At 44.4% G+C, this 25,173-nt stretch overlaps 1 protein-coding gene across 1 annotated transcript in view; it reads right to left on the bottom strand.

Moving 5' to 3' along the window:
• The window catches only part of CFAP47 (cilia and flagella associated protein 47), a 536,960-nt gene that overhangs the window by 384,419 nt on the left and 127,368 nt on the right, over positions 1 to 25,173 (bottom strand). The window contains exons 29-32 of the mRNA XM_060234105.1: positions 24,062 to 24,281; positions 19,364 to 19,570; positions 15,688 to 15,781; positions 14,931 to 15,032 (exon numbers count right to left, since the gene is read on the bottom strand). Of these exons, the coding sequence (XP_060090088.1) occupies positions 14,931 to 15,032; positions 15,688 to 15,781; positions 19,364 to 19,570; positions 24,062 to 24,281 (623 nt within the window). The remainder of the gene's footprint in view (positions 1 to 14,930; positions 15,033 to 15,687; positions 15,782 to 19,363; positions 19,571 to 24,061; positions 24,282 to 25,173) is intronic.

The following is a 25,173-nucleotide window of genomic DNA, read 5'->3' on the forward strand; positions in this document are numbered from 1 at the left end:
GGGGAAACGATTGGCTAGGCTCCAAATGTGTCCCCCCCCCCCCCCGGTATTTGTTTCTTAGCTGTTTTGTGCGTCCGGGGAACCGGGTGGATTAAAGAGCTGAAAGGACTCAGCAAGTTCTGCATGAGTTGCCTTCTTGATTTCCAAAAAGACAACTGGACTTCTTGGGATCCCTTAGAGAGGTTCCGATATTTGGTTAGCCCCTGGGTTAATATCCCTGGTAAATTGACCTGTTGTTGGGAACTTGCCTTGTGCCCTAGCCATAACATACAATTATGGAAGGAAGTAGATCACACTACAACTGTATGGTTATTAAAACATCAGAGTAAAGCTCCTTGTGGAGTTTGGGGTCCCTTCTGGGCTCTGTGGTATTTTCTTAGGCAGAAAGAAGGGGACCACATACAAGTGTGGGAAATAACCCACCAAAATGCTGGGCCAGAAATCACGGGGAGCACTGAGGGGTGGGAAGACCAAATTGTTCAAGCTGAACCTTATTTGGCAGTTTTCCATTCCCTGCACTGCTACCGTTGTTTTGGGCCTGCTAGTTTGCCCGAATTACACTCACACTCCGCTGCTTGCGCTGAGTCTGATCTTTTTTGGTGGAACAAAACTTTTAGCCTTGGATTACACCCTTGGGACCCTGTAGACATACAGGCAGTAAGGGAGATTTATTTGGACGCGGCCGCAGAGTTTGCAGTTGAGAACGAGCCTACCCTAGCTTTAAGTTATTCCCATTCTGTTTAGACATGGGGGGCTCTCCGTCCAAAAACACCCCTTTGAATTGCATGTTAGCACATTTTGATGAAGCATTCACTGATGATTATGGCCAGGGAGAGCAAACCCCGGCCAAACTAAGACTGTTTTGTGAAAGAGAATGGCCTACCTTTGGTGTGGGCTGGCCCGCTGAGGGCACCTTTTCTGCCAAAACGGCACTCAAAGTTTATGACGTGGTTATAACCCCACCGGGAGATCACCCGGATCAGTTTCCCTATATTGATTCTTGGTATAGTTTGCTTTTAAGACCACCCCCTTGGCTTAAGCAATCTATGAAGGCAACAAAGACTGTTCTACTTTTTAAAACGAGAGAAAAGCAGAAAAAGGCAGCTTGCGGGCATCACCCTTCTGTGATTGGCAAGGCATCTTGCTCCAACCAACAAGAATTGACTGAGGGTCAAAAGCTGCTTCCTAAGCCTAAGCCGGCTTATCCTATTCTAAATCCTGGGATGGACCCGACCGGATTTGAGTGGCCCCCTTCTTATGTTCCCGCTGCACCCCCTTTTCCCCCAGGTTAATGGAGAGCCCCGGGAGGACCAAGCCCCCATTGTACAGCCAGCAGATGGGCAGTTAGTCCCAGACGTACAGGCACCAGGGGTTAGGTACTCCATGATGACCAAGTCTCAAGTGGCCACTCTGGCCCGGGCACCTCCGTCAGGGTTAGCGATTCCTTTGAGCCCCACTACATGGGGCCTTATGCATAAGAAGTTCCAAAGCCCAGAGGGAAGTGGGAGGTCTCACTTTCTCTCTACCCCGTGCATATGGGTTCCCCCGGCTAGTCATAGCCCTGGCCATGCAGGTCGGATAAAAACCCAGGCAAATGAGGGAGAGGGTTCGGCTCCACTGCTTTCACGGTGTCCGACCTCGTCGGCTCTTTCGGACATGGCAACTTTCTCCCCCCATTTGGCCCACGAGATGCCACTGTGTCAAGTCCAGACCCCCCAGTTCCTGGGTCCAAATGGAGCAATTGAAGGGGGCCAGAGTTGATATATTTACACCCCCTTTTCCTCAGCTGATTTGTTTAACTGGAAGACCCACATGGCCACCAAGGCCCTTACAAATTTACTCACTAGTATAATGGGGACCCACAGCCCGACCTACCCTGATTCCCAACAACTCTTCTTGACCCTTTTCACAACTGAAGAACGCCAGCGCATATTTAGAGCTGCTAAAAAGAAGGCCGAAGCAGCTACACCTGCCAATGTAGCAGATCAGGCCCAATGGCTGGTTGAAAGTTTTCCTGAAGTTGACCCCAATTGGGATGCAAATAACAGATCATATGCGATTGTTAAAAGCCTATAGGGACTACCTGCAAGCAGAAATGCAGGAAGCAGCTAAAAAGGCGACTAACATGAGAAAGTTAGGTGAAATCCTCCAGATACCAGATGAGGCCCCAGGGGCCTTTCTAGAACGTTTATATGAGGTGTATAGGCTCTATTCACCCTTTGACCCAGAGCATACCGATAATCAGCAAATGGTGAATTGCGCCTTTGTTAGTCAGGCGGCAAATGACATTAAGCGAAAATTGCAAAAACAAGAGGGATTTGCAGGCATGAATATCACTCAACTTCTAGAAATAGCCCAAAAGGGAGCAAGAGGCAAAAAGGGTGGAAGAGAAAAAGATTATGAAGGCCGCCTTGCTCGCAGCCGCAATAGGGGAATGAGGTGGAACCAAGAGCCCCAAAGAAGGCAGACGGACACAAGAAAGACTCCGCTCCGTTTCAGGGACAATGAGACCTCCTCTGGCGCAGAATGAGTGTGCGTGGTGTCACAAAATTGGCCATTGGATGGATTCATGCCCCTGAAGGAACCCACCTGCCCCTCCCCAAAGTCAGGGGAGGGTGCGAGGACAAGGGGGATTTCTACCAACCAGGGGTAGGATTATGGCCCCTAGGTATAATACGGGGTCGCCCATGGAGGATGTGGACTTTATTGGTATGGCCGCCATGGGACTCCAGGACCATTGGGAAGAATAGGACAGACCGTGTTCCCTAACACTTGGCCCCGGGGAACCCATGGTCAAAACCAAACTGGGGGGCCGAGAATTATCTTTCATGATTGATACTGGGGCCGAATACTCTGTTGTAAATACACAAATTGCACCCATTACCAAGCAAACCATTCCTATCGCTGGAGCCACCGGCCAAGTAGGCAGGTCCTTTTTACAAGATCGAATTTGAGATTTAGGAACCCACCTCGTCCAGCACAGATTTCTGTATGTTCCTGAGTGCCCTCTTCCACTGCTGGGGCGAGATATCCTGTCTAAATTAAGAGCAGCCATCTATTTTGAAGAAGATGGCCAGGCTAGTGTGGAATTTAGAGCTCGTCCCGGGGGCGCGTATGTGCTCACTTGCCCCTTAGAAGAAGAGTGGAGATTGTTCCAAAAATCTCCAGAAAAGACAATCCCTTCTGATTAATGGGCCTCCATAATCCCTGGGGTATGGGCCGAGAATAACCCACCAGTTTTGGCCCGTAACCATGCTCCAATTGTAATAGAGTTTTTGCCAGGAGTTCAACCTATCCGCCTGCGACAATACCCTATCCCTTGGAAGGCCATAGAGGGGATTCAGAAGCACCTGGGCAGACTACTAGAGAATGCCAAAGCCTGTGGAATACTCCTTTACTTCCAGTACAGAAGCCCGGCACTGGTGAATTCAGGCCTTGCCAGGACTTGCACGCAGTAAACAAGAGAACTGTGACTTTGCATCCGGTGGTGCCAAACCCCTATGTATTGCTGGGATTGGTACCCCAACAAGCCGATCATTTTTCTGTGTTGGATCTCAAAGATGCCTTCTTTTGTTTGCGTATTGCCCCCGTGAGTCAGCCCATCTTTGCGTTCCAATGGCAAGAGAAGGGTACTGGAAGAAAACTTCAATACACTTGGAGCCGGTTGCCACAAGGGTTCAAAAATAGCCCCACTCTCTTCTCCGATGCGTTGGCGCAAGATTTGCAAGACTTCAATGCGGAACCGGGACAGTGCATTCTAATTCAATATGCTGATGACTAGTTGATAGCTACAAAAGGGCAAAAACACTGCTATCAAGCGACCTTGGAACTTCTGGATTTATTGTGGAAGGCGGGATATAAGGTATCCAGAAAGAAGGCTCAGCTATGCCAGCCCCAGGTGAAGTACTTGGGGTTCCATATCTCCCAAGGTGCTCAAGCTCTAGGCAAAGAAAGAAAAGAAGCTGTGTGTGCCTTGCCACAACCTACCTCTAGACGACATGTTAGAGAGTTCCTAGGCGCAGCAGGGTTTTGCCGTGTATGGATCCCCAATTTCGCCTTGATAGCCAAGCCCCTCTATGAGGCTACAAAGGGGGGAGAATGCAAGCCATTTCAATGGGCAACTGAACAACAGAACGCCTTTAAAGAGTTAAAATGACTGTTACTAGAAGCTCCCGCCTTAGAGCTCCCTGACATAGAAAAGCCGTTTACTCTTTTTGTGCATGAACGCAATGGAGTCGCGATCGGGGTCCTGACGCAAGTCTTGGGTTCATGGCAGCGCTCAGTTGCCCACCTTTCTAAGCAATTGGATTCAGTGGCCAAAGGCTGGCCTGGCTGCCTCAGAGCCGTTGCAGCCACAGCAGAACTTATTAAGGAAGCTGATAAACTGACTTTGGGCCAAGAGCTCGAAGTGAAGGTGCCCCATGCCGTTCTAGCACTCATGGACTATAAAGGAAATTATTGGTTTACAAATAGCCGTATGACCAGGTATCAAGCTATGATGTGTGAAAACCCCCGGATTCGGTTGACCATCCTTGGCACCCTTAATCCCGCCTCTTTACTCCCCATTAGCCACCAGCCTGTAGATCATGACTGTATCCAGACCATGGATGAAGTATACTCCAGCCATCCCGACTTGACGGATGCCCCTCTGTCCAATCCAGAGATGGAATACTATACAGATGGAAGCAGCTATGTCCAGGATGGGATTACGGTATGCTGGATATGCTGTAGTCACGATGCAGAATATTGTAGAGGCACAACCCTTGCCGCCGGGTACTTCTGCTCAAAAGGCTGACTTGATCGCCCTAACTCGAGCCCTGGAGTTGACGGAGGGCGTGACAGCTAACATCTACATGGACTCCAAATATGCCTTCTTGACTCTACATGCCCATGGAGGAAAAGGGACTGATTAATTCTGCAGGGAAAACTATTAGATATGGGTCTGAAATTTTGAAGCTCCTTGAAGCCCTATGGGCACCAAGAAGAGTCTCTGTCATGCACTGTGAAGCTCATCAGAAGCCCCTCAGCCCAGTGAACAGGGGAAATCGGAAAGCAGATGAGGCTGCCAAGCAAGCAGCGATACAAGGGCATAGGATGGCAACAGGTGACTCGATTTGTCCGGTATTCCAAGTTCAGTTGTCTGAATGGACCCCCCGATACAGTGAAGCAGAAGAGAATTGGGCTATGACTCAAGGGGAATCCTTGACTCGGGTGCAAGGATGGATTCAGTTGCCTGACGAACGACTGTTAGTGCCCGAGACAATTGCTTGGCCCCTTGTGCTACAAACCCATGAGGGAACTCATTTTTGGAAAACTGCTTTGGCTGAATTGTTAGACAGACAGCTGTACATTTCCAAACTTCACAGTTTATGTGCCAAAGCAGCTCTTAGGTATGTGCCCTGTGCCCGAAATAACCCTAGGCAGGGTCCGAGCCATCCCGCGGGAATACAGCATATGGGGTCGACTCCCTTTGAGTCCATTATCACAGATTTTACTGAAATGCCCCAATCAGGCTGTTGGAAATATTTGCTTGTATTTGTTTGTACCTATTCTAATTGGATAGAAGCCTTTCCGACTAGGACGGAAAAGGTGGCTGAAGTGGTTAAATACCTATTGAAGAATATTCTGCCATTCTGGGGCCTTCCAGTGATTATTTCCTCTGATAATGGACCTTTGTTCATCCATAAGGTAGTGCAAGAGGTATCAAAGACATTGCATATTGACTGGCGGTTGCATGCTGCTTATAGGTCGCAATCATCAGGAAAATGTTAGTGGGCAAATAGATCTATTAAAGCCCAACTGGCCAAGTTGTGCCTAGAGACTAGTTTAAAATGGCCAGATGCTTTGCCAATTGCATTATTTAGACTAAGATGCTTGCCTAAAAAGGGACTAAAGATTAGCCCCTATGAAGTTGTCTTTGGACGACCCCCTCCGATTGTAAAAGGGGTAAAGGAAGACCCAGCGCAAATTGGGAATCCTGTTTGGTTCCAGGAGATTCAGTCATTGGGAAAGGCTATGAATGATGTGTCCAAATATGTGTTAGAAACTCTTCCTCTTCAAACCCACAATCCGGTCCATCCGTTTTAGCCTGGGGATACTGTTTGGGTCAAGAGTTGGAGGGCGTTACCACTCCAACCAAGATGGAGAGGCCCGTTTACTGTCTTGCTTTCTACCCCAACCGCAGTTAAAGTCCAAGGGCTAGCCAGGTGGATCCACTGATCGCACCTCAAACGAGCCATGTCCGATTGGCAGGTGCAGCAGGTTCCCGGAAGTGGAATAAAACTGAAGTTTACTCGACAACAAACCTCTGGACCCCCATCCACCGGCATGGTGGGGTTCACAGACACCTAAGACGACCCCCAGCTGCCGTCACATTAGCTGATGTGCTCAATGCTCGGGAGAATAAGCCATCACGGGAGCGGCTGCTGGGACAAGCAGAAGACGTACAACTTACTCTAGCAACTGTTTTGTGGGGTTTTATACTGTTTGTGTATGTACTGATCTATAAGTGGATATTGAAGGCAGGTCTTAAATACCCCCTGAATAATCAAGGCCCACAAAGGCCAGGGTAGATGAAGTATGTCAGTATCCTCTGACCATCTTAAGGAAGACAGAAGTGAGTGGAGCTATCAAGACAGATTTAATAACTTGCTTAGACCTTGGTTGCGGGAGGAAGGGACTGCGCCGAATACCGACCTTCTGTGTTTGAAAGAACAGTACTAGCTTTGCCCCCATTTAGGGGTACAAGTTTGGGGATATCGAAACCCTTCCTCTATTATTTTACTGCTATATAGTCAATCTATTCATGATATAGGAACCACTAGTAGGTGGAAACCGTGGTGGTTTGTAAGGAAGTTGCCACCTTACCCAGCAGAGGCCTGGCCTCTTTGTGAGCCTGACTGTTGTTTCGAGTCTTGGCCCACAGACTGGGTAGAAGAAGTGCTTCACCAACCACCCCAGTGGAGTCGCTTCATATTTAAGGCATGCTGGAGATGTCAGCAAAAGACTAAGTGAAGTCCATATGATGTGTATGAGATAGGCTCCGGGATTTATGCAGGCATTGCACTCGCAGGGGTAGTAGCTGGAGGTGTGCTATTGTGTCTTTTTCTTTGTATTCAAAAATGGTGTGGGAGGCACGACATTGACAAAAGTTTCTCCAGGGCAAAGGTCTTTACAGAGCCTCCCAGACTCCCAAGAATCCGCCACGTCAAGTGAATTCTGGGGACAAGAAGCCTTGGTCCGAGGACTGCAACCTTGGAACCTGCAAGACATAGAGTTACTAAGGGCGGCTCATAAGGAGGGAAGATCAATTCCCCTGCAAACTTTAGCAGGGGGTAGTGACCAATAGAGAAAGGACCAGAAGACCCGGATAAGGGGACTCATCCCCTATAGATGGTTACAGAGTTTTTCCAAGAGTACACATTTATTTTTCCTTTGATTGGTGGAGCTTGTTTAAGCCTTTCTTTAATAGCGTATATCTGCCTTTATTTGTGGTGCCTTGCCCATAGAGAAAAAGCAAAGGAAAGGGCATGGAAACAGAGGAGAGGAGATGTTGCTTATCATTTTGCTTGTGTTGTGGGAGATGGTAGCCACCAGGCAGATCTCGGTTCAGACCAGGAGGAGCCAAGAGGTGCAGGCCCAAGCAAAGGAAACGGCAACAGTGGCCGTGACGCCATTAGCCCCAAACCATGGCCAGCCCCAGGAGCAAGATGGGAGATCTCTCCTTCTGCCAAAAACTGCCCAGCTGCTCTCCTACAGGCACACACCCATTCACCCTGTTCATGAGCCGATAAGGTATGTTTCCAAAATAGCTAACCTATCCAAGTGTTGGCTTTGTGCCCACACCCATGAAGCGGGAGGGGCCCTAGCTTGGGATCCCCTCCACGGTCGGGATTGGATTATGTCATCCTCTGGTTTTCCAAATGTACACATAGGGCTTCAAAGTGCCGGTCAACGGATGTTTCAAAGGACTGATGGAAATATGACCTTCTGGAACCCCCATGACAGTTTTCAAGTAAAAGATGCGGGCAAAGTGGTGTTCGATTTACACCCAATTGTTGCTAAGCACCAGAAACGATACGCTTGGTGTATGATAGGTGATGGTACTGGTCCCAATGTGGGATACTTGAAGGCTGAGGATTGCGAATATATCCTCTATCTGGACTCAGATAAAGCTGGATGGCAAACCAATGCCTCCAGACATTTCACGTAAACACAGCGATTCATGGGATGCAAACACAGTGATTCATGGGATGATTGTACCGGAGAGAATGTTAAATTGAACAACGCAGGTCTGCCTTAATTGCTCAGTAACTGGGGAGCATAACTATACTTTACAACTAAATACCAGAGGCATAATGTGGGTGACTAGTAGTGACCGACCTACATGGAGGGGCTCATACACCTCTATCTGGTTTGGGGGTCTTGCATACCTACAAGTTTGTAAAACATCAGCCCACCCCAAGATGCTGACTCTGTTTAAAAACTGGTACAATGTATCTTATGCCCAAGTGGATGGTATATATATATATAGACCTACCAGGTGTCTATTGGGTTTGCGGCAATACAGGATATAAGTATCTGCCCATATTCTGGAAAGGAATGTGCTCGGTGGCACACCTGACTGTTGCGGGCTACCACTGTAAAGATATCATGGCACATGAGGTATTGAATTTGGAAACCCAGTTGCCCTTAAGACCCCTAGGTCTAGGATGCGCCGAGATGAGTTAGGAAGCAACTCTGGATCTGGGATTTTGGACTTTTTACGGTCCATAATACCTGGAAGGGGAGTCCATAATTTGTAGGTCTATACCAGAAACTTATCTAGAATTTTACAAAAGGATTAGAAAAGACTGCTTCGTCCCTTTTTACCCCGCAAAAGGAAATAGACAGCATATCAAATGTTGTACTTCAGAATCGAAGGGTTCTGGATCAATTGCTTTCAGAACAAGGCGGAAGCTGCGCCTACCTGGGGGAGGTTTGTTGCTTTTATGTTAATGAGTCTAGCCAACTCCTCACGGGTATAAAAACCCTGAGAGGTCTGGTTAAGGAAGCCCAGGGTGCAGATAGAATCTTCAACTCGGGAGCGGAATTGTTTAAATGGCTAACCAGTTGGCTTCCGGAGCTCAGCTGGCTATGCGAGGGGTTTATAATTTTCGTTTTCTTAATATTTATTTATTTATTTATTTATTTATTCGGGATTCATATCCCGCCCTTCCCACAAGTGGCTCAGGGTGGCTTCCAACAATTGATCAAGCATAAAATTTAAACAATTTTAAGTATAAAACAATTAGATACTTAAACATTTAAAACCTTAAAAACTAGTAACATTTCAATTTCATAAAAACAATTAAACCTTAAAAACCAGTAACATTTCATTTCATATAAACAGATGGCTGGCCAGTTACATCAAGTTTTCATCACAGCTAGGTGTAAGCTAGCCGGAAGAGGGTCATCTTACAGGCCCTGCGGAACTGAACCAGGGCCCGCAGGGCCCTCACCTCTTCCGGCAGCTGATTCCACCATGTGGGGGCCATAACGGAGAAAGCCCTTTCTCTGGTGACTTTCAAGCGGGCTTCTTTTGGCCCGGGGATAGAGAGGAGATTTTGTGTTCCTGACCTCAGTGCTCTCTGGGGAACATGTGGGGAGAGATGGTCCTTCAGGTAGGCAGGTCCCAGGCCATATAGGGCTTTAAAGGTAATAACCAGCACCTTGTACCGGACTCGGTACATCACTGGAAGCCAGTGCAGAGTCCGAAGACCCGGCCGAATGTGTCCCCACTTTGGGAGACCTAATAACAGCCGGGCTGCGGCATTCTGCACTAGCTGCAATTTCTGAGTCCGGGACAGGGGCAGCCCCATGTAGAGGGCATTGCAGTAGTCCAACCTCGAGGTGACCGTAGCATGGATCACTGTTGCTAGGTCGTCACGCTCCAAGAAGGGGGCCAGCTGCCTTGCCCGCCTAAGATGAAAAAATGCGGACTTGGCAGCGGCTGCTATCTGAGCCTCCATCTTTAAGGAAGGCTCCAACAGCACCCCCAAGCTCCTGACTCTGTCCACCGCCGTCAGAGGCGCACCGTCAAAAGCTGGCAGGGGGATCCCCCCCCCCGGGCCGCGGCGTCCCAAGCAAAGGACCTCTGTCTTCGTAGGATTTAGCTTCAGCCCACTCAGTCTGAGCCACTCAGCCACGGCCCGTAATGCCCGGTCAAGATTTTCCGGGGCGCAGACCGGCCGGCCGTCCATCAGTAGATAGAGCTGGGTGTCATCAGTATACTGATGACACCCCAGCCCATACCTTCGGGCAATCTGGGCAAGAGGCCGCATGTAGATGTTGAATAACATCGGGGAGAGAACCGCCCCTTGGGGCACACCACAATTGAGTGTGCGCCTCCGGGATAGCTCCCCCCCAATTGCGACCCTTTGTCCCCGACCTTCCAGGAAAGAGGAAAGCCACTGTAAGGCCAACCCCTGAATCCCCGCGTCGGCAAGGCGGCACGTCAGTAGCCGATGGTCGACCGTGTCGAACGCAGCCGACAGGTCTAACAACATCAGCACCGCCGAGCCACCTCGATCCAGATGCCATTGAAGGTCATCCACTAGGGCAACCAACACTATCTCCATCCCGTGTCCCGGGCGAAAGCCGGACTGAAATGGGTCAAGGACGGAAGCGTCCTCCAGGAAAGTCTGTAATTGCATCGCCACTGCCCTCTCAATAAGTTTACCCAAAAAGGGCAAATTTGAAACCGGCCGATAGTGTGCCAATTGGGCCGGATCTAAGAATGGTTTTTTTAAGAGGGGACGGACCACAGCCTCTTTGAGTGGCGTTGGAAAGTGCCCTTCCGTTAGGGATCTATTTATGATATCCCATACAGGATATCTAAGATCCCCCTGGCAAGATGTAATAAGCCAGGAAGGGCATGGGTCCAATTTACAAGTTGTTGGGCGAGCCGATAAGAGAATCCTGTCAACTTCCTCCAGGCTGAGGGGGCTAAAGCCATCCAGAATATAATCCGAAGACAGGCTCGGGGCCTCAGGTTCGCTAACTGTCTCCAAACTGGCAGGGGGGTCGGGGCGGAGTGACGTGATTTTATCCGCAAAGAATTTCGCAAAAGCCTCACAGCCAATTTCCAATTCAATAGAATTTAACCTGCCTTGCGGCAGCGTTGTAAGTCCTCTAATTATGTCAAATAATTGTGCCGGGCGCGAAGTTGCGGACGCAATCTTAGCCGCAAAGAATACTCTCTTTGCGGATTTGATTGCCATCTCATAGGCCTTCAAACTCTCTCTATAAGATGTTCGGGTCACTTCGTCTCGAGTACGCCGCCATTGCCTATCTAGTCGTCTGAGCCCCCGCTTTTGTTGCCGCAGCTCCCGGTTAAACCAAGGCGACAGTTTCGGGAGGGGGCGCAGAGGGCGCCTGGGTGCGATCTCCTCGATGGCCCTGGAGAGCCCATCGTTCCAGGACTCTACCAGATCATCCAGGGAATCGCCAGCGAGCCAGGTATCCCATAGAGCTGTTAGGAACCGTTCTGGGTCCATCAGGCTCCGCGGGTGAGCTAAAATACGCTCTCCGCCTAAACAGGTTTTGGGTGACACCTCCATACGGGCCTTAAGGGCAAAGTGATCTGACCATGGCACTGCTTCCATTGCAATATCAGTCACTGATATTCCGGCCGCAAAGACCAGGTCTAACATGTGTCCCGCCTGATGAGTGGGTGTTGTAACAACCTGGGAGAGTGTGTTGTTAATGTGTGTTGTTTTTTGTGGATGTGCTCGGTGTGTCCCTGGATGTACGCAGATTTTGAGGACTGGTTGCATGACTTCTACCACTCCTCACGTATCAGTACCAATGGATCCAGTATATGAAATGATGAGGTCAAATCGGGAAAGATATGTAAGGCATCAGGCTAAATCATGATAAATCAGGTAAACCTGAAAGGAGGGAATGTAGCAGGTGTTAGGTAGGGTACGAAAATAAAAGTAGTTCTGGAAATATTTATCAATATGTAATCAAGTAGGATTAGGGTTAGTAGGCAGGTGGGAAAACAGAAAATTGCTTGCAAAATCGCCTAGGGACGTCTTAACTAAGTGTGAAATATGTTTGTGGTTAGCTAGTTGAGGAACTGATTACAACATAGCTTAAACCGGACCCGAAATCGATGTACTGTGACCCAAGAAAATGCATTCTTGGAGGCTGTTTACTGAACAGGAAATTGTGGTTTAGCGCATATAACAATGACAAATAATGTTCCCATGTATTATGCCATGTATGGAAAATCCTGAAATATCCCATTTGTATTATGAGATATTTCCCGTTAATGACTCATTTCCAGTTTATGATGTTTTTTTAAAGATCATATGATTTTTGCTGATGTATAACTTTAAGATGGTATAAAAGTCCGTAAAAAGTCTTTCCTGTAAGTGGCACCAGACTCACAGTTTTTGGCAAGAGCCACTTGAGTCGGTCCATGTGCATGTCATTGCAATAAAAGAAAGCTGTTTTCCTGATCTTGCCTCAGGCCTCATCTGTCACTGAACTAGCCATTAATTGCTCATTGCAGGATTTTCCTGCTACTCTAGCAGGAACCTACCAGAAACTTTCCCCAAGCCGTAGATCCACCCTATACTATAGGTATATGAGCAGGCCAGGCACCTCGATAGAGCTAGCTCCCAACAGCTTGAGGTAGGCTGAAGGGGAAAGAGGCATCCAGGAATTATGTCAACTAATTGTCCCAGCAGTCAGAAGCCCAGAGAGCTACACCCAAAGTTGCAGGTATGGTAGCTGCAGGGGAGGAACTTGCTCTGTGGGTGAGGCCAGTTAACACAGTGTTCTAGATATTCACATACCAAAATTATTGTATCATTTTTATATTAGGACTAACAGATTCATTGTGTTTGGTGCCAACCCTTCAATGAATTGTTCTATTTTATTCTGTTCTACTCTGTAAGTTGCATCATGTGCAAAAGAAGCAGGAGTAATTTAAAAATAAAGGTTGCAATGTCATAAAAGAAACAATTTTTTTCTCACTGACGTTATCATGTTTACATTGGTAATAACATCATATCATAGTAACAATATTTATTTGTAGAAGATTGTCAAAACACTGAAGTCTAAAGTGGACAGATGGTGCAAAGATTTTTAACAACACCATATAGTTTACTAATTTGACCACTAAACTAAGAAAAATTCTACCCTGTAAAAAACACGCTTATATGTGAAAATTAAAATCAAGCATAAATTAAGCATAGACCTACTAGGAAAATATATTACAAGACCAAATCATAGAATCATAAAGTTAGAAGGTACCTCTAGGGTCATCTAGTCCAACCCCCTGCACAATGCAGGAAACTCACAATTACCTCCCCCTAAATTCACAGGATCTTCATTGCTGTCAGATGGCCATCTAGCCTCTATCTAAAAACCTCCAAGGAAGGAGAGCCAACCACCTCCTGAGGAAGCCTGTTCCACTGAGGAATCGCTCTAACGGTCAGGAAGTTCTTCCTAATGTTGAGCGGGAAACTCTTTTGATTTAATTTCAACCCATTGGTTCTGATCCTACCTTCTGGGGCCACAGAAAACAATACCAATCACTGTATCAAGACCATATAAACCAGGGGTCCCCAACCCCCAGGCCAGGGAGCGGTACCAGGTCGTGGCCTGCTTGCAATGGGCTGCACAGCCTCGCTGCCCCTCCTCCCTCCTGTTTTCACCATCTTAAAGCCGAGGAAGGGACGGTGAAGTGCCTTTTAGGCCGACCCCCCCCCCACCCAATCAGCTGCCTTTGCCTCCTTCTGGGGGGGGGAGTCAGCCTGGAAGGAGCTTCACGGCCCCTTCCCCAGCCTTAAAATAATGAAAATGTGGGGGAGGAGGCTGCGAGGCTGCACGGGGTGGGCGAAGGAGGGAGGAGAAAACGGGGGGAGGAGGACAGATCCAAGTGGGCAGCCGTGTTGGTATGAAGCAGTAGAACAAAGTAGGAGTCAAGTAGCACCTTTAAGAGGTGGCAAGGCTGTGTGGGGGAGGGAGGAGGAAACGGGGGGGGGGGGGCGGCAGCAAGGTTGCATGGAGGGGCAAAGAAGGGAGGAGGAAAACGGGGGGGAGGCGCCGTGGAGGGGCCGAATTGGGTGCCCCCACCCTGCTGGCCCTGGGGCCAAAAAGGTTGGGGACCACTGATATAAACAATAATGGTCTTGGGTTGTAATAAATTTCTTTAAGTTTTCAGTTTTGTTTTAAAAAGCAACTATAACTGGAGCACAGAAGAAAGTTGCCTCTACCTCAAGTTTCCCTACTTGCTCCAAATCCACAACTCTCTTTTCAGCCCAGAGGAGACTATACTTGGTTTGATTGAGGAGAGAGATGAGATAGAGCAAAAAAGAAGACACAAAAAGTTTATATTAAAAAGTGTTAATGTATAAATATATTAATATTCTTAAAACAAACAACTCTGCAGATTATTTCAAGGATGCATTATAGGCAGAACTAGGAATTGCTCATAGGAAAATGTGTGTCCATAAACTTGTAGTTGAACATGGTATGCTATATTACCATGCTGTGAGTTTACTGCACACACCCCTTCCCAACTCAGCAACAGCAAGCAACATGGAACAAGAGCTAGAAAATACATAATATGAAGTCAGGGGAGGAATTCTAGCAGGAGCTCTTTTGCATATTAGGCCACACACACCCAGATGTAGCCAATCCTCCAAGAGCTTACAAAAAAGAGCCTTGTAAACTCTTGGAGGACTGGCTACATCAGGGGTGTGTGGCCTAATATGCAAAGGAGCTCCAAATAGAATTCCACCCCTGGGGAAAGCTAATCATATATTTCCACAGCTAAGTATTATGAGTATGGGAGAGGGAACTCAGTTTCCATTTTCAATAAAACCATACATTTTAACACATAGCTCTGCTGTAAATGAAGCATAACATCCCACCTTGTATATCTGAAGTAACACATCAGTCCATGATCGTTTGCAGATAGCCTCAAAAATACAGTCATCCAAAATGTAAATGTTCTCTGATTCAGATTGCCTCACCTTCAAATAAAAATGAAACATCTAGGATTTACATTTTAATTTTACTCTTAGAGTGTGCAAAAAAGAATAGCCAACGTTAGCTAAGAGTATCATATATAACTGTATCCACAATAAAGGTGTTATGCATTCATAATAAAGTTTGTACATGTATTAGATGCACAGAATTCCATACCAGGATATGCCCATTATTACTGCAATTCTCTACACATTTGTGTGGAAGTAAACTCCATTGGATTTGCTTCCAAATAAACAAGTGACCTATTTAACTATAAATAAACTTTCATCAAGGAACTATCAAATCCCATTGTAAGAATCCATATTGTTAAACATTATTCTTCAGCCTTTTGTATCATCATTTACTTCTTGCATTATAAATGTTTATTATGAGACAGCAAGTGTGGGACACTGAATAGTGTCTGTAAAGGACTGTCTATAAAGGAGTCACAAGCAAATTTTAAAAGTGGCATGTGTATCACATTTGCAATTATGAAAGAAGCTTTCAAACTGGATAAGTATTCTGAATCAGAAGAAAGATTGTATATCAGAACAGATTTTCAAAAAGAAGAAACAACACTGGGAAAGTCCTTATTCGTGTTACATACAATTAAGCTTAAAATCAAGACTGAAAGGCATTGAGATTTACAGGACAGAATACCTTCAACATAGACTGTAGATCTATCCATCTCTTATAGTCATCAAGGTCAAGAAGAAACTGGGGAAGCACATGAGAAAATAATGCTCCTTGGCATCTAACATAAAAAGAAGAATATAAGCATGAAAATAAGGAAGCTTATTAAAAAAAATAACCATTACTTGTGCAGGATGGGCTACTTGTGCCCCCACCCCTTCCATATAGAATATAGGAAATATTCAATGTATACAGATATATAATTCACAAAAAAATTAAACACCTACTAGTAGTTATTCCATCAGCATTCCAACCCCTCTTTGTGTAAATCAATTCTGTAACAAACTTAATACACATATAGGACCAAATCTAATTAAAATAACTTTATAACCATATTTTAAAAGATAAATCATTCAGCAGAACTAATTTGTGCAATAAGTTACAAACATATTTCTATGAGGTATAGTGTAACTGAAAAGCTGTGATTTGAATAATAAGGGTTATGACAAACGAAGAGGAAATAGTTGCTCTTAATATTGAGGCAAGATGGAGCACAAGTAAACAAGGGATATACTGCAAAGTCTGACTGAATAATATAATCAGACTTATGGAAAGTCTATCAACACAACCATCATTCAAGTTTATGCCCCAGCTACAGACACTGAAGAGGAAAAAATTGAAAGCTTTTATAAGTGTACAGAAAGAAACTAATCATTCACCTAAGCAGGATGTGCTGATAATCATAGGTGACTAAAACACAAAACTAGGAAACAAAGTAGAATCAAATATTGTTGGGAATGGGCTAGGAGTACAAAATGAAGGACATCAACTCAGAGAATTCTATAAAGACAACAATTTGTTCATTGTGAACACACATTTCAGATAACTGAACAGAAAATTGTATACATGGACATCACAAGATGGCCAACATAGAAGTCAAATAGATCACATAATCAGAAGAGGGAGCTCTATTTTCTCTGCTGAAAAAAGACCAGGAGTTGACTGTAGTACAGATTACAGAACATGAATCGTTAATATGGAAAGCTAAGCACCAAAACATTCACAGTTCCAAAATACAATCTAAGCAGCATTCCTGAAGATCTTAAATTTATTTATTTATTTAATTCCATTTATATCCCACCCTCCCCACCAGGGCCGGCTGCTCAGGGCGGCTTACATAGACATGCATATGCATGAATAGACATAGTAATGGGACATAAAAACCATAAAAACATAAAACAGTATAAAATATAGAATACATAGAATAATTAACATTTCGGTGCTATGATCTTAAGTTTCAGATTTATAATTCTCTGTAAAGCAGATCTTAGATTGTCCTCTCTGCTGCTGCTGCACAGCAGACTGCAAGGGTGGTCCATATGTTGCCTAAAAACTGTAGTGGCCAGCAGTCTAGTTTACAAATGCCTGGTGGAAGAGTGCTGTCTTACAGGGCCTGCAGAACTGTATGAGCTCTCATGGGGTCCTAATTTCTTTAAAGACCATGCAAAGAGCAAACTGCAACCAAAAGAACTATGGATGAAAACCAGAGATATTATCAAGAAAGACTGTGCAAAGGCTATTCCTGTAGCCAAAAAAATGAACTGATCCAATGGATGATGGATGAAATTCTTAAAATTGCTAAAGACAGATAAGAAGCAAATAGAATTATCCATTACCGACTGAAATAGAGTTATACATTACTACTTATGAATGTGGAAGTTGAACAGTGAAGAAAGCTGACAGAAAGTTGATTCATTTGAAATGTGGTATTGCAGGAGAGTTTTATGGATACTATGGACTGCCAAAAAAGACAAATCAAGTTCTAAACTCCCCGTAGAAGCTGAAATGACTAAATGGAAGCTAATGTTCTTTGGTCACATTATGAGAAGTCAAGAGTCAATGGAAAAGACAATAATGCTAGGAAAAGTGAAAGACAGCAGGAAGAGAGGAAGACGTAACATATCATAAATTGACTGAAGGAAGGAAGCCATGACCTACAGTTTGCAAGACCTGAACAAAGATGTTAATGATGGGATGTTTTGGAGCTCATTAATTCACAGAGTCATGATACATCAGAAGTAACTTTACAGCACTTAACACACACAATAGTAACTGTGGGAAAACAGGAGTTTCTTCATTGCTGATAAAAGGAACATGCCAAGCAAGACTTGGTGTGGAAGCAACTTTGCTTAGCCCCCCACTCTGTTAGCAACCCCCTGCTTAGCAAACAGAGCTCTACCCTTGGGGTTTCTGTTACTTTAAAAGACCTTAGCACCGCTGGCCTCTATCAATATTGTATTGTTTACTATGTGTTGTACACAATCCTTGTAATATATTTTTGCAAACTGTAAGACAGTGTATTACTTGGTGGCTTTGATCAGTCTACTAATTACACCAAGTGCCCTTCAAGCAGCGGATGTTTTATTACTGGCTGAGAACTAGCTGCAGCTAGCTAGCCAACATGTGAATTGGCCCTTGATGGACATATGTGGCAAATGTAACATCAAAATGAAAATGTTGTACATCAGTTTGTACTCAGTAACAGCATGGATTCATCAGACAGAGCTAGATGCAGGCAAATCCTTGCACCCTGATGTGGCCACTATAAGGACTTTTGATCAGACATACTCTGCTTAGAATGTTATTTCCAGGCATGTAGGGGCTGGATTTGGATCACGACCTCAGTGTGTGAGTATATGTGGTTTAAGCCTTCCTTCCATCTGCAGCATGTTCCCAACCTAAACAGCCTCATGGAGCAACTATTTGCTTCACTGCAACAACTGCACATACCAATGGCTGCTTGTACATTTCCTTTGGCAGAGCAAACAGTGGTCCCCAGGACTATTTCAGATCAGGAAAACAGTATGGGAGTGGGATGCTTAAGTCTCCTTCTCACAGAGGCCTAGGGATTAAGTCCTTGCAACAGCCATGTAAGAGACAGGGGACCTGAGAACTTTGTAATGTGTGAATCAGCCCTCAGAAATATCACCACTGCAGTAAGCCAATACTAAGAGACAGGGGCATCCTGACCTGGATGGCCCAAGCTAGTCCAGTCTCATCAGATTTTGGAAGCTAAGCAGACTCAATCTTGGTTAGTATTTGTAACACCACCAAGGAAGTCCATGGACAGTATGCAGAGGCAGGAAATCAGGCAACTGCATCACCTCTGTTAGTTTCATGCCTTGAATATCCTACAGGGTCACCATAAATCAGCTGTGACCTGATGGCACTTTCCACCACCATCAAGTGATAAAGGCACAGGGTTGCAATCAAAGATGCCCTTCACTTCCACAGAACCCCAAAAGAATTTGATGGAACAGAAAGCAAGTTACATACTGTTGTAAATGTAACGTCCTTAGAGCATATGAATAAAAGCATATATACAATTTAAGAGAAAAGTTTGGAGAGCCAGTTTGGTGTAGTGGTTAAGTGTGTGGACTCTTATCTGGGAGAACCGGGTTTGATTCCCCACTCCTCCACTTGCACCTGCTGGCATGGCCTTGGGTCAGCCATAGCTCTGGCAGAGGTTGTCCTTGAAAGGGCAGCTGCTGTGAGAGCCCTCTCCAGCCCCACCCACCTCACAGGGTGTCTGTTGGGGGGAAAGAAAATGTTAATCTGGAAAGGATACTAAACTCTTTTAGAAAATCTTTTAAGGAGTGTTAAAATATGAATATCCCCCCCCTCCAAAAACCCTCCCACTTACTTGAGAAAAGTGACCATTGTAGAATGCTGCCAATGGAGCTGCACCACACGCTGAGTAGGATCAAATGGTAAGGACTGGCTTGAAGAAATTCCAGGAAGCAACTGCCCACTCAAATGGAGAAGAATGTCATAAATGGTCTTGGTATCTTTGGCAAGGTTTTGTTTAAGCTTTTCATCACTTGATGTCATCTGAATTTTACAGACATCACTGTGTGAGAGAAAAATTGTTTCATTATTAAATGCAAGCCAACATTTAAAATGTATGCAGTCAACACTGATATATATGGCTGCTTCTTTGTTTTTTTCTTTTCTTAAGAATTAAAAAGTCTCAGGCATTAAACATAAAGTTATGTAAAACATGCATTACAGCTAAATTTGAAGCCATCTGTGTACTATTAGGTAATTTACAATGCTATTTGTGCCGAGTTACCACTTTCTGAAATCATTTACTTAAATGGGATCTGACTGAAATGACTGCATAGGATTGCACTGCTAATCCCTATGCCAGGTAACTATTAAAACAAAACTTCAAAAAACAGTGCTAGAAGAATATGCTATCTTAATTTTATAATATACACTTTTTATTTTGTAATATACACTAATATACTGTTCTTATCTCATGCTGGTAAAAAGTTTTGTTCAATACTGACAGTTTGAATATCATCTCTGGGCAGGTAGGTAAATTCAGCAAAGATGTGATGGCCCAGCAGCATTTAGACCACATTGCACTGTTAATTTCATAATGTTTCAAAAAATTATTTTAATTTCCCTTTAAGTTCATAGATAAAACTTTCTACTTTTAATTTGCCACTTATTTGCTGAGGTCTTTGTAAAAAGCTTATTCCAGAATGAGACTATACCACTTCGGTGACTGAAAATTTCTACAGGCCCTCAGATCAAAGGTAAGTACAAAGCTATATAGCCTCTGTCTGATGTCTTCTATATTCCTTGGGATAGACACTCAAGAAAACCATATAGTTAATAAAAAGACAAGTAGTGGATTGGTTCACTTAGCTAAAGGCTCATTAATGGGTGTAGGTAGAAAACAGGCACATTTCAACATGCCCAGGCTATAAGCCAATCATTGTGACTGCACTACCATCCAAGCCTCCTGGTGCCCATTAGACTAGTTTTGTTATTCCTAAAGTCTTATCAGTTCATCTCCTGCCGTGGCACAGGTCTTGACCTATACATTTTGTGACTCTAAAAAGTTTTATATTGTTGGCTATCATCCCATTATGTGTTAACTGTAAGCTACCCTGAACGTTTCTAAGCGATGGGAAACAAAATATATGAAAGCTTGGTGGAATGAGGAGAATCAGCGGGACACGGTGATTCCTGGATATAAGTTATATAGGAAGGATAGGAAGGGAAGGGTTGGAGGTGGGGTGCTCTGTATGTCAGAGAGGGTATAAGAACATAAGAGAAGCCATGTTGGATCAGGCCAATGGCCCATCCAGTCCAACACTCTGTGTCACACAGTGGCAAAAAATTTTATATATACACACACACTGTGGCTAATAGCCACTGATGGACCTCTGCTCCATATTTTTATCTAAACCCCTCTTGAAGGTGGCTATGCTTGTGGCTGCCACCACTTCCTGTGGCAGTGAATTCCACATGTTAATCACCCTTTGGGTGAAGAAGTACTTCCTTTTATCCATTTTAACCTGTCTGCTCAGCAATTTCATCAAATGCCCACGAGTTCTTGTGAGAAAGGGAGAATACAGTTCAGTAAGACTGAGCTCAAAGAATTAGATACCCTTCTAGAAATGCTTTGGGTCGAAATAGAGGGCCCAAAAGGAAATTTAACTATGGGAGTTTGTTATCACCCAACAAAACAAAAGATAGAGGACGATTATAATATGATGGAAGGATTAAAGATAGCGGCTAAACATAAAAAATGTGTCATAATAGGTGATTTTCACTACCCGCAGATTGATTGGGTCAATATGTGTTCTGGTCGAGAGAAAGAGATCGAGTTTCTAGATGCTCTCAATGACTGTGCTATGGAGCAGATGGTCACAGAACCTACCAAGGGTGGGGCGATCCTGGATTTGGTCCTAAGTAATACCCGAGACATGGTGAGAGATGTAAAAGTGATTGCACCGCTTGGGAGCAGTAACCATAACGTTATTGATTTCAACATTTGTATAAATAGGGAGTTGCCCCAAAAGACCAGCACAACCACGTTTAACTTTAAAAGGGGTAAATTCTCTGAGATGAGGAGGCATGTGAAGACGAAACTGAAAAGAAAGGTAAATACAATCAAAACCCTTAGGGAAGCTTGGAGGCTATTTAAAACTACAATCCTAGAAGCTCAGATAAAATATATACCAAAAGTTAAAAAAGGCACAAACAGGTATAAGAAAAGGCCTGCATGGTTAACAAACAAAGTAATGGAAGCTGTAAAAGGTAAGGAGGACTCCTTTAAGCAGTGGAAAGCTAGTCCAAGTGAGATTAATAAAAGGGAACACAAGCTGTGGCAAATCAAATGCAAGATTGTGATCAGGTAGGCAAAAAGGGACTATGAGGAGCATATTGCAAAAAAACATAAAGACCAACAATAAAAATTTCTTCAAATACATTAGAAGCAGGAAACCAGCCAAGGAGGCAGTGGGGCCCTTGGATGACCAAGGGGTCAAAGGATTACTGAAGCAGGAGAGGGAAACTGGCTAATTAATAGGAAGCAGAGAGTGAGTATAAATGGGCAGTTTTCACAGTGGAGGACGGTAAGCAGTAGCAAATGTCACCCCCATCTTTAAAAAGGGTTCCAGAGGAGATCCGGGAAATTACAGGCCAATCAGTCTGACTTCAATACCAGGAAAGTTGGTAGAAAGCAATATCAAGGACAGAATGAGTAGGCACACTGATGAACACAAGTTATTGAGGAATACTCAGCATGGGTTCTGTAAGGGAAGATCTTGCCTCACTAACCTGTTACAGTTCTTTGAGGGGGTGAACAAACATGTGGACAAAGGGGACCCAAAAGATGTTGTTTACCTTGACTTCCAGAAAGCTTTTGATAAAGTTCCTTATCAAATCTCCTTAGTAAGCTCGAGAATCATGGAGTAAAAGGACAGGTCCTCTTGTGGATCAGAAACTGGCTAATTAATAGGAAGCAGAGAGTGAGTATAAATGGGCAGTTTTCACAGTGGAGGACGGTAAGCAGTGGGGTGCCGCAGGGCTTAGTACTGGGTCCCATGCTCTTTAACTTGTTCATTAATGATCTGGAGTTGGGAGTGAGCAGTGAAGTGGCCAAGTGTGCAGATAACACTAAATTGTTCAGGGTGGTGAGAACCAGAGAGGATTGTGAGGAACTCCAAAGAGATCTGTTGAGGCTGGGTGAGTGGGCGTCAACGTGGCAGATGAGGCTCAATGTAGCCAAGTGCAAAGTAATGCGCATTGGGGCCAAGAATCCCAGCTACAAATACAAGTTGATGGGGTGTGAACAGGCAGAGACTGACCAAGAGAGAAATCTTGGGGTCGTGGTTGATAACTCACTGAAAATGTCAAGACAGTGTGCGATTGCAATAAAAAAGGCCAACGCCATGCTGGGAATTATTAGGAAGGGAATTGAAAACAAATCAGCCAGTATCATAATGCCCCTGTATAAATCGATGGTGCGGTCTCATTTGCAATACTGTGTGCAATTCTGGTCACCGCACCTCAAAAAGGATTTTATAGCATTGGAAAAAGTGCAGAAAAGGGCAACTAGAATGATTAAAGGTTTCCCTATGAAGAAAGGTTGAAATGCTTTAGCTTGGAGAAACGTCGACTGCCGGGTGACATGATAGAGGTTTACAGGATTATGCATGGGATGGAGAAAGTAGAGAAAGAAGTACTTTTCTCCCTTTCTCACAATACAAGAACTCGTGGGCATTCAATGAAATTACTGAGCAGTCAGGTTAAAACAGATAAAAGGAAGTACTTCTTCACCCAAAGGGTGATTAACATGTGGAATTCACTGCCACAGGAGGTGGTGGCGGCTACAAGCATAGACAGGGGATTGGATAAAAATATGGAGCAGAGGTCCATCAGTGGCTATTAGTGTGTGTGTGTATATGTGTGTATATGTATGTGTGTGTGTGTGTATATATATATACACACACACACACACACACACACACACATATATATATATATATTGTCCACTGTGTGACACAGAGTGTTGGACTGGATGGGTCATTGGCCTGATCCAACACGGCTTCTCTTATGTTCTTATGTAAAACTGATATAATTTCAGAAATAAAATTAACATTTCTCTTTAAAACTCATGAACTTATATACATACAGGATAGGATCATAAGGGGGGCGGGGCAATTTGCGAGTTTGGAATGGGACCCAGAGAAATCATGCTTGGATCCTAATTAAGAACAATCCTTTCAGTCAACCTGACCAGGAGAAATCAAATGTTCTGCCCAGCTCTCCAGATTTTAAATAGGTATGGATGAGAAAGTCAGCCTCCAGGCCTAATCAAGACATGCATAAAACCACATCCTATGTCATCAGTTCTGAAGAAGGCTTTAATTTGTTCTGCTCATATCACGAGTTTATATTATTTTCCCCCTATAACTCCCCAATCAAGAATGGGAACACAGCAAGAAGCAGCACAATAATAAGGCCAAACTGTATGCTTAATTGAATTAAGATGTTTACATTTAATAAAAGAAAACAAACTAGGAAAACAGATGATTACCATCTTAGAGTACGTGGAATAGAAATGGGATTTGGTCCTTTAGACCATCCAAAGAGAGTAAACCAGTTCTGAACTGCTGCAATAACTTTCTGTAAAAAGGCATATGCTTCTGTGCCTTCTGCAGGAAAAAGGGAATGGTCCAAATAACACAAATTTGCACCAACTTGGCTGATAGCTTTACTCTTCTTCAACCTTTCATTTTCAACTTCCTTTTCAAATTCTGTACAAAAACAATTTAATTTAGTTAAAACATCACTTTGGAGAGGACAAATACAATCTTTTATATTATTTTACACTGCTGCGTAATGGTGTTTACTGTGGTGACTAGCCCTTGATTAATTACTTTTGTACCATAGAGAAAACTTCAGCTACCAGACCAATCCAATCTGTCGTGGATATGCTACACAATGGTGGGGGTGGCATTTTCCAGCCTCAGAAACACAAATAGGGAGCCTCAGATATTTGACAGGCACTGCTGCTTGCCAATAACAGAGTTCCTATTCATTGCAATGAAACTCAGATCTATACAAGTGTAAGACAAATGTGTGTTCTCTGTGTTGGTGCTAGGGTTTTGGACAGCAAAGGTGTACTTGAGATGGAATATAGAGCTTTGCAGCTGGGTGAGGTGGTGGGATTGCTTAGTTTACTCAGTCAGGAGCCAGGGGTCTCTGCTTTGCCCTGGTTTCCTCTGTGTTGTGATTTGGTTTTTGTTCGTTTGTTTGTTTGCTGCAAAGGGTGAAAAATTGGGACTGAATTTCTCTTTCACATAGCATATTTATTTAGGAAGATACCCCTGCTGTCTGCTTCCTTGGTGGTTTCTCTTCCATTTTCTTTTCATTCTATTTCACACCGACCCACTTTGGGTTGCAGTAAAATGAGGCATTGCTCTTTGGGGATTTTTTCAGTCTGCTTTTGCATGGAGGACTTCAATTTAGTTCTCTGCCATTGTGTCCCCCATATAGGATTCTGTAGGATTCTTTTCATTTTGGGGTGATCTGTGCTCAACTTTACTGTCCACTGCTCTCCATTTGAAACCCCCCCTAGTGACCTGCTTCTCCTGGGGGAAGATCAGTGTTACACAGTCTGCCTCTCTGCACCCACCCTGACTTGGG

This window comes from Heteronotia binoei, chromosome 3 (assembly GCF_032191835.1).
Source record: "Heteronotia binoei isolate CCM8104 ecotype False Entrance Well chromosome 3, APGP_CSIRO_Hbin_v1, whole genome shotgun sequence".
NCBI lineage: Eukaryota > Metazoa > Chordata > Lepidosauria > Squamata > Gekkonidae > Heteronotia > Heteronotia binoei.